This window comes from Triticum aestivum, chromosome 7B, assembly GCF_018294505.1.
Source record: "Triticum aestivum cultivar Chinese Spring chromosome 7B, IWGSC CS RefSeq v2.1, whole genome shotgun sequence".
In the NCBI taxonomy this organism is placed as follows: domain Eukaryota; kingdom Viridiplantae; phylum Streptophyta; class Magnoliopsida; order Poales; family Poaceae; genus Triticum; species Triticum aestivum.
The window spans coordinates 755,297,108-755,307,662 of NC_057813.1; the positions used below are offsets into that span (position 1 = coordinate 755,297,108).

A 10,555-nucleotide genomic window follows, 5' to 3' on the forward strand; every position below is an offset into this window, starting at 1 on the left:
GGCTGTGGAAATCCTAGATCGGTGTGGATATGGAGGAGATGGGAGGCAGTGGAGCCTGGAGGAACATGGAAGTGACTGCCGAAGGTGTTGTTGCCTAGTTGAATGCCGGAGCGTTGGGTTGCGGGGTACCGTCCGGTGATTCGTGGCGAGTGTGGTTGACGGCGTCACCCGATCCGCTGCCCTTATGCATATATGGAGGAAGAATAGGTAGGGGGGATGGACCGATGGGCTTCTCTTTATTGGTTTTATTATAGACTGACTCATCGGTAATGGAAGACAGAAGAAATCTGCTTCGGTTATCAAAGTGAAATCACACAAATCCCTCAAACAAAAAAATATTATCACCCAATTCGTTGAAAAAATGATGAGGTGGCATGTTGATGAGTTGGATAGGCTGCATGTCAAGAGAAATACTATAGTGGGGATGAACTATTTAGATAATATAGATTTATGGTAAATGACATTTTTCCCTTATAAAGATGACACAGTGTAACTTTTACTAGCTTTTCTTCAACATTATTCCGTTTGTATTTCAATGTCATCTGACCATGAAGGGCAGATTGTAATTATATGTCACCGTGGCTTACTGTTATACCAAAGTTAAGAAGGAATATCTTATACATATGCGTTTCAAAATCAATTTTGTTTCCTGTGTACCTTAAGAAAAGAGTAGATTTTTTTTTCACCATAACCTAGCTAAGAAATAATATTTTATACTGTACATATCTATTATCTATCAAGAGTAGATTTTTTACCTCAGGTCTTCACTCAAAACAATTAGGTTCCCAATTAGGTTACCACGTCTGGCAGCACGTTTCCCCGGCGGCAGCGCGGACCCCCACTTGCCATATCCGGCGACGCCCCATGCACTGGTGGGGCCCTTCCCTGGAGGCAACGCGGATCTAACGAGTTAGCGGTAATAAGAGGTAGACGAGTTAGCACCAGGTTCGCAGGTCTAACCTTCGGCCGCGAGGTGACGACGGCGAACCTGGCGCTCGACGAGGTGACAACTAGATGGCGGAGCCGGGACGGCGCACACATCACACTAGCTATAAGAAATGGGGTTTGAAGAACCGTATTTATCTTTTACTAGTATAAGTATGTACATACGGTGCATAAAAAACTTGGGAATCAAATAAAATAACTCAGAGCCTAAAGAAGTAGACTCCGATGCAGATGCATGTGGGAAATAAAGCTCAACCGTTTAATCGATCTAATCTAAGTATAAGTATGTAAGAGTCATGCACGCATGGAAGTATAAGATCCGCGGCGGACATTAATTTCGGCTTCGTGATCGCCGATCGCCGGCCAACGTTCGCCGAGTCGCCGACGCGCGACGTGGTCATCCACGTCGTGATCGCCCACATGGGCAGGTACATCGCCGATGTTGGCCAGCACCTTATCCAAAAATGGAACAGTGGCACACACCGACGACAGTTGCTGTACGTTCAAAGCGTTTATTTTATAAACAGTGACACACACGTACTCTTGTACTATTATCATACTTTCGTCAACTATAGAATCAAACTCCAGTAGGGCATTTCTGTGCCAAGGCTCATCTGCGCCTGGTTATAAAAAAATCGTAAAAAATACAAAATAATATAAAAAAAATCAATTTTTTTTGTGCGGTAGATAATTTGATGCGTGAGATTCGCTCCAAATTTCAAGTTATTTGGACACATGAGCAGTTCTCAGCAGAAAAGACAAATTGGGTCAAAACAATACATGAACAGTATACTTTTTCATGGACCCCAATTTATCTTTTTTGCTAAGAGCTCCTCATGTGTCCAAATGATATGAAAATTGGTGCAGACCTCCCGCATCAAATTGTCTACCAGACAAAATATATTGGAAATTTTCTATTTTTTTCTCGTATTTGTTTTGATTCTTTTGTCAGCGCGGGTGGAGAGAGCTCAGGTGCAGAGATAGATTTTCGATGAAACGAGTAGGGCGTTCCATTGTCTAGGGTCATTTGCACCCATTTATAAAAAGAATATAAAAAATAAAAAAAATCACTTTTTTTGTGCGGTAGAAAATTTGATGCGTGAGGCCCGCTCCAAATTTGAAGTCATTTGGACATATGAGCAACTCTCATCAAAAAAGACAAATCGGGCCAAAATAGTACATGAATATCAAAAAATTCCCAATTTCATCTCAAAAATAAAATAGTACATAGTGTAGTAGTACATTCTCTTGTTTTTACACTCATGTAGTAGCACATTCTTTGTGTAGGCGCGTTCTTTGGTTCGTCTCCCCAATTCTAGCGTCTAGATTTGACCATGCGATGATAATTAATTTTGGTCAACTGATTCTTCAAATGCCTGATGGATCAGTATCAACTTGAGATCGAGAGATCGAATCACAAATGGACACTCGACCACGTACACCAGCGGTCTTGAATTCTGCCAGTCAGCCATATCCCAACCGTGTAAACAGACACTCCGGAATGTGAATTCAGATCACACGGATCAGATTGGTATAATAAAAATTAAGGCTAGAATATATGCTTCCCCTAACTATATGCATTAAACAACATTAATGCAGGCGACCCTCGTATCTGTTAGAATAATTTTCTTTCCAATTATCACGTGGATGATCGTACTCTTGTCATTCGATTTGATACTCCCCTATAAGACCACCATCCCCTCATCTGGCAAGCACACCAACCATTTCACTTCGATTCCTGCCTACATTCTTTCGTTCTTTTTTGTAGCGGTCGTCCGTGTGTGTCCATGGCTCCCAAGAAGGTGAACATGGAGTACATCTCCAACGGCTCAACCCGGAAGGCGACGTTCAAGAAACGCAGCATCGGGATGAAGAAGAAGGCCCGCGAGTTGTCCACCCTGTGCGGCGTCGACGTGTGCTACGTAATGTACTACCCCGAGGGCGAGTCATCGCAGGGGCCCGAGGTCTATCCGACTGTCCCGGAGGCGATGCGCGTTATAGACCGCTTCAGGTCCACGCCGGAGCTTGACCGGTGCAAGAAGAAGATTGGGGGAGAAGACTATATCCGGGAGCGCATCAGCAAGCTCCAGGAGCAGCTTTGCAAGGGGCGAAGCGACACCCACCGGCTCGAGACAAAGGTGCTGCTGCACGACGTCCTGGCCGGTCACCGCCAGAGCCTCGCCGGCCTCAACATCGAGCAGCTCGCCAGCTTGGGCTGGATGGCGGATAACTATATGAAAAAGGTCGGTGACTGCATCGCCTCAAACAAGAGTAGGCAGCATGCTGGTCCCCTGCCTTGCGATGCCACTGCTGCCAACGTCAATGCCGAGGGCCCACTGCTGCAAGGTTGGGCTACGGAGGTTGTCAAGGCCGGACCTGATGTCGACGACGCAGCATACGGTGGCAACGCCGATGGTGATGTGACGCGGATCAGCAACTTGGCCGTGGGATTTGCATGGGCTGATCCAGGTCCGCATTTTCCTCGCATATAAGGAGACCGTGTGCAATAGTGTTGGCATCAAAATAAAGGCCTCGTGTCGATGCATATACTATGTACGTGGGCTCAAGTATTTTTTTTTTTAGAAAAATCTTCATTCAAATCACGAATCAGTACAAAGTAGGTGACCCTTACAAGCACACTGAAACGCAAACACAAAGGACCATGAACACATAGAGTACCCTAAGACAACCATAACACAAGAAGATCTCCGGAGCCCTGTGTCATCATCCCTGAATCTTGAGAGAAGACCCCTGCAGCAGAAAGATCTGCAACCATTCGCAAACAGGTCATCATCTTCGACCATGGTACAATTGCCGCCACGCTGCTTCCTCCTTTCTTAACACCAGCGCTGAGAGGGCATGGACATCAATCCAACACACCTGCAACAGCCGTCGCCATCTTTGGCTTTGAGTACCGCAAAAAATAAAGATCCGTTGATTCCTGAAATTTATACGTTGCAAAAAAATGCAAATATGTATTATATATTGGAAGGATAGAAGCAAGAAGAAATCGACCAAGTGGCAATGAAGATATTGTTATTGACTATAGCAATTTACAACTGAAGATATTTTGCCAGAATTTGCAGGCCACTTCTTGGACATAGATACTACTGTCCAATGGAGTTGGATGAGTTGCACAAAGCTAATGGAAGGTATAGCTTTGATCACTACCCAGAGCACCAGGCATATCCTGCTGCGGCTTCTCGCGAGCCTTAAGGATCAATAAATTAGACTCATATTGGAGCAGGTTGGAACCGATTATTATGGAGGATGCAACATGTGTGTCACACGCAAACTGGCTGCGGATTTTATAAATCGACACTAGAAGTATCGATTATTATGTTAAATTATGTCTTTACAGTTCCTCCGCTACAAAATTTTGAAGTTGTATCTTCTTTGTACATCAAACTTTTTTTTTTTTGGTGGTAAATCAAACCTTTTATATTTGACCAAATTATTAGAGAAATGTATCAATGGCTGCAACACTAGATATAAATAGCACATTTTTTTTACAATGAACCTAATGAAACTAATTTAGCATTGTAGATGTAGGTAGGCCTGATCGATCAGTATCAACCTTGGGTCAAGAGATCATATTACAAATTCACAATCGACCACGTGTGCTACCTTGGTCTCGAGTTCTGCTAGTTACCACATACAGATAATGTGGGAAAATATGGACACACATTCGTCTTGTCAGCCAAAGCCCAAACGTGGAAACAGATACTCCAGAATCTTAATTCAGATCACTGGTATCAAATTGATATTTGTTTGGATATTCAATATACACGATATAAAGAATTGAATCCTACAATATACCTATGCCTTAAGCGATTTAACATGAGTTGTCTATTTTTTCTGCAAACAAAAATTCATCATTGACAATCTTATTGTCAACAGGGATAATTAAAAGTTATTGACATATAGCGTACCTTCGAAGAGGTAATAGTAAATACCAGCAATTGGATTAAACAAAATAAACAGCACATATCAATATTGACCGTTTTAAAAATTCTCTTGTTAGGAGATTAATACTCCTAGGGGAAGAACCAGCCCAAGACAGATTTTTGCTTGTAGGAAGCTCCGTCAAGTGAGACCAGGCTAGTTTCGCCGCTGATCATGTCATACACGCAATAGCTGAGATTGTGGGGGTCGCAGCTGGCAGCTTCAATCAATGGCCATGCCCGCTTCCACTCGGTGCCTACAATAAACACACGGTTACCTCCTTGGAATATCTGATCATGGTGCTCCGACGAGGCTCGGCCTGCGGCAAATGCCCTGGAGCAATTCCTGCCGACGAAGAGGACTTGTTCTCCCAAGTCCCTCACCTCCAACCAATGACCCTTGTCAAAATCTGCCTCAAACACACACAGATTCAACACGAAGACATCAGTACTGCTCCTCCTCCACCGCACCATCAGTAGCTTTTGGTCATCGGATGATACGACCAGGTAGGAGTTGGCATACATGTCCCGCTGTTTCTTGATGACATGGTTGACGAGAGGCTGATCCATCTGTTGATGATTCTCTCTGTTGGCAACGAATGATTCATGGCAGAAGAGCTCTTCCGAGCTGGTGATAGCAAAAGCCTTTCCATGGTGAAAAGCAATGTCCTTGTAGCCAGAACCATAATGATCATGACAAGGGATAGGTGACCATGCACCGCGGAGCTGCTGGTCCGGCGAGAGGCATGCAAAGTTAGTGTACCCAAGGTATTGGATTCCGGAGGTAGACACCGGGGGGGGGGGGGTAAATGAAATGTGGGGGAGTATCGCGACGACGAGAGGAGGCGAAGACGAGCACACAAGCATCTTCATGCGGACGCTCGGCTTCATACTCGTGGTGCCGAAATCGACGCCGAAGACAGTGGACCTGCTGCAGTAGCGGGTGGAGATCTCAATGGCAGCACCCGTGTCTCCGCCGAAGAATGGGTCGCGGAGAAAGAATCTGCCAGAGCTCTTGTGCCTGTACAAGACCAGATTGCCGAAGCAGGCGCCCGCGCGGCAGCCCTTGGGCGTGGGGAAGCAGCGGCGCACCTTCTTGTTGTCGGCGAGGCTTCGGTACGTGCCGTTGCCGAGGTTGATGCACGGCAAGGCTGGCCGCAGCAATGAGCGCTGGTGCCGCAAGGCATGGCGCCAATCGCGGCAGACGGCGCCGAAGCTCAGGCGGTCGTTGTGGGATGCGAGGCGGGAGAGGACGAGGCCGGCGATCTCCGGCGGCATGTCCCGCCAGCATGGCGAGGAAGGAAAATCGTCGCCGGAGGTCGACTTGCCGAGGCAGAGACCCATGAGGAGGCACGGAAGGTCGACGCGACAGCGGCGGCGGCGATCTTTCTGGGAGAGTCTTCGTATCAGAGGTCCGGGAGGATATATATGGTTTGCTGAGCTGTTTGCCGTTGATTCTCCTCCCCATCCAACGTTGTTAACAATGGACCAAATATTACAGGTCATTCGTAACAACCACCTTAACAATAATTTATTTTTTTGAGAGTTAACAATAATATATTTGGCCACGCTCTACGCACCTCTTCTTTTTTAAACTGTCACCTGACTTTGTTAACATACAGAAGCCGAAGCAGCTATAGGTCGCTAGCCACCAAAGATAAAATGTCAGGAATAAGGATGGGCATTTGGGCACCATGGTCCATGGGTAGCCAGGATATGCACCACTGAGTTACAGACACGATTACACACATACACTTTAAACAAGATAAAGCTGGTAAAAAAAGAAATTTTGCATCCCAAAAAAAACTATTTCCTCCGTAAACTAATATAAAAGCGTTAAGATGTTATCTAAATGCTTTTATATTAGTTTACGGAGGAAGTACGATTACAAGCAATATACAAATCATTGGAAAGAAGAGCCGAAGTGAGCACTGTGGATACGCCAACCCTGACTTCAGCCGCGCGCTCAATCCACAGACAAGCTATCGTCCGTGTATGCAAAGCATCCATCAGGAACTGGATTTGGCCGATACGAAGGCCGATGACATCTCCAGAAGCACCCCTAACACAAAAGCCTCAACGTCATGTACCATTATCTTTTAGGAATGAGCCATCAATGTTTATCTTTAGGAAGCTGTCGGGAGGCTTAGACCATCGCTCAATAGGGGCAACAGCTGGACATGAAGTATACCAAGATGTTCGGAAAATTATGTAACTTGTATAGCAGTGGGTTCGGCTCCTCTACAGTTACGTTGTTACTTTATGTGTGCTGTAGCTACCTTGATCTGCCGTTGTCAAGGGCCTCGGCGCCCAAGACAGCGGGGCCTCGACTACGTAGTTCGTAGTCTCGGTGGATAGGAGCTCTAGGGTTTTTGCCTGGCTGCTCAATGGTGCGGGAGGAGAGGGTAGGAGTAGAGAAAGAGGTAGGAGATAATAACTTTATTGCTTGCCCCTAAAGGGTGCTGACTATACGATATATAAAGGCCCCATGGGCTGCTAACAAACTAGAAACCTATACGAAACAAACTAGTCTTTTACTCTAAGAACTAATGTACCAGGATCAGGACTCCTGCCCAGCCTGCGCCTCGCCTGATGCGGCCGACGGCTGCTCCTGGCCGCGTGGCCCACGCCTGTAAGACGTGCCCCACATGACATCTCTCCCCCCCTCGACGAGCAGCTCGTCCACGAGCTGAAAAGCGGGGTAGCGGTCGACGAAACTGTCAAGATCCTCCCATGTAGCTGACGAAGCTGCTTCACCCTTCCAGTGGACGAGTAGCTGGCGAATGCTGCGTGCTAGGCGCGCACGAGTCACGCGCTCCGGTTCTGGAACAGCCGCCCCGTTGTGGATCGAAGGCAAACCCGGCGGTGTAGTTGGAGGCGTGCCGAAGAACTTCTTGAGGAGGCCCACGTGGAACACGTCATGGAGGCGCGAGCGTGCCGGAAGCTCAAGACGGTATGCCACGTTGTTGACGACCTCTGAAATGCGGTACGGCCCATAGAATCGCGGCTTGAGCTTGCCCCTGTTTGGCAAGTTGAGAGAGGACGCGGCGCGCTGGCGAAGGCGAAGCCAGACCCAATCGCCCACATCATGCCGAATGTCCCGATGACGTCTGTCGTAGTAGGACTTATAGAGCGCTTGTGCCTGTTGTAGACGATAGCGGACGTCCTCGATAAGCTCGTCGCGCTCCGCCATGCTCCTGGCCACTGCAGCTACCCGAGTGTCGCCCGGCTCGTAAGAGCGAATAGTGGGAGGGTCACGGCCATACACAAGCTTGAAGGGAGTCTCTTGGGTTCCTGTCTGGTAGGCGGTGTTGTATATGTACTCAGCCCAGGGAAGCCACCGGAGCCACTGCTTGGGACGATCCCCGGTAAGACACCGTAGGTACATCACAATGATCTTGTTAGCAGCCTCCGTTTGGCCATCCGACTGTGGGTGAAACGCTGACGTCATGTGCATCTTTGTCCCAGTGAGGCGCATGAGCTCTCGCCAAAAAGCGAAGGTGAGGACGGGGTCGCGGTCAGAGACCATGGACTGCGGCACGCCATGGAGACGAACAATCTCAGCGAAGAACACCTGCGCCACTGATTCTGCCGTGTACGGGTGGGCTAGCGCCACAAAATGGCAATACTTGCTGAAGCGATCCACCACGGTGAGGATGACAGACTTCCCGCCCATGCGAGGGAGCGCTTCCACGAAGTCGATGCCGACGTCAGTCCACACGCCCGTGGGCACCGGCAGCGGCAGCAGCAGCCCAGCGGGGTGCAAGTGCTCGGACTTGTACCGCTGGCAAGTACCGCAAGTGCGGACGTACTCTTGCACCGTCTTGCGAAGGTTAGGTGCGTGGAAATCGCGGCGGAGACGATGCAATGTGCGCAGGACGCCTTCGTGCCCATCATCGTGCACGGCACTGAGAATCTCCTGGAGTAGCGGGGATGCCGGCGGAATGTAGAGGCGGCCGTTGAAAGTGATGAGGCCGTCGGAGAGCGCCCACGGCTGCTGCCGCGCACCTGCCGTGATATCCTCACGCAGCGTGACGAGCGCCGGATCAGTGGACGTCGCTTGTCGGAGGCGATTGATGAAGTCAAAACGAGGACCCGAGATCGCCATGATCGACGTCTCCTCCGTGCCGCGGCGGGAAAGTGCATCCGCCACCGTGTTGGTACTACCGGCCTTGTACTCCACGGTAAAGTCGAACCCCAGGAGTTTGCCAACCCAATGATGCTGCGGGATGGTTGCCAAACGCTGGTCAAGTAGAAATTTGAGGCTGTAGTGATCCGTTTTTACCACAAATTGGCGCCCCCATAGGTACGGCCTCCAGTGACGAATCGCGAGCACCAGGCCGATGAGTTCCCGTTCATATGCTGCCAGGGAACGGTGACGTGGCGCGGCTGGCCGGCTAAAGAAAGCCACCGGGTGGTGGTCCTGAAGAAGGACGGCCCCGAAACCGTATGTCGAGGCGTCACACTCGACGATGAACGGCCGCGTAAAATCCGGTAACGCGAGGACGGGAGCCGTGGTGATTGCCGTCTTGAGGGCGTTAAAAGCTGCTGCCGCCTCCGGCGACCAGGAGAAACCATCCTTGCGAAGGAGGGCCGTCAATGGCGCGGCAACCACGCCAAACTCCTTGACAAACTTGCGGTAGTACCCCGCAAGGCCGAGAAACCCCCGAACCGCGCGTGCCGAGCGCGGTTGCGGCCATTCGGCCACTGCCTGCAACTTTTCCGGATCCATGGCCACTCCTGCAGCGGAGATGGTGGGACCCAGGTATGCGATCGATTCGACGGCGAATGCGCATTTGGATCGCTTGACGAAGAGTCGGTGCTGGTGCAGGACGGTGAAGACGGTGTGCACATGTCGGAGATGGTCAGCCCATGTCTCGCTGAAAATGAGAATGTCGTCAAAGAAGACGAGAACAAAACGGCGCAGGTACGGCCGCAGCAGATCATTCGTGAGGGCCTGGAACGTTGTCGGCGCATTGCAGAGTCCGAACGGCATCACCAGGAACTCGTAGAGGCCGTCATGAGTACGGAAGGCGGTCTTCGGGATGTCCTCCGCACGCATGCGCACCTGGTGGTAGCCGGAGCACAAGTCGAGCTTGGTGAAGAAACGAGCGTGTCGTAGCTCGTCGAGGAGTTCGTCCACCACCAGGATCGGAAACGCATTCTTGACAGTAATGGCGTTCAGGGCGCGGTAATCGATGCAGAAGCGCCAGGACCCGTCGGCCTTGCGGACCAGCAGTACCGGGGACAAGAATGCGGAACAACTCGCACGGATGATACCCTGGGCGAGCATCATGGCGCACTGACGCTCCAGCTCGTCCTTGTGCGCGGCCGGGTAGCGATACGGACGGACGGCCACCGGGGCGGAACCGGGTAGCAGGGTGATGCCGTGGTCGCGGCTGCGGGGCGGTGGCACGCCAGAGGGTTCGGCGAAGATGCCGTCGAACTCGGCGATGATGGCGTCGAGGAAGTCGCGGCCGCTGCATGACTTCAGGGCTGGCCCGTCCGGTCCTGCAATGCTGCGCCAGCACACCCGATGGCCCCTCCGCCAGAATGTGATGGAGAGGGCGCGGAAATCCCATAGGGTCGGTCCCAGCGACGCCAGCCACTGCGTGCCCAGGACGATGTCGTAGCCCGCGAGCGGCAAGGCGAGGAAATCCTCCGAG

General features: G+C 50.3%; 1 protein-coding gene across 1 annotated transcript; it reads left to right on the plus strand.

Moving 5' to 3' along the window:
* Positions 1-2,724: 2,724 nt before the first annotated feature.
* LOC123157801 (agamous-like MADS-box protein AGL80) lies at positions 2,725-4,161 on the plus strand. The gene is made up of 3 exons (XM_044575999.1): positions 2,725-3,414; positions 4,032-4,049; positions 4,085-4,161. The coding sequence occupies exons 1-3, from the start codon at positions 2,733-2,735 to the stop codon at positions 4,159-4,161; spliced, it is 777 nt and encodes a 258-aa protein (XP_044431934.1). The 5' UTR covers positions 2,725-2,732.
* Positions 4,162-10,555: the final 6,394 nt, after the last annotated feature.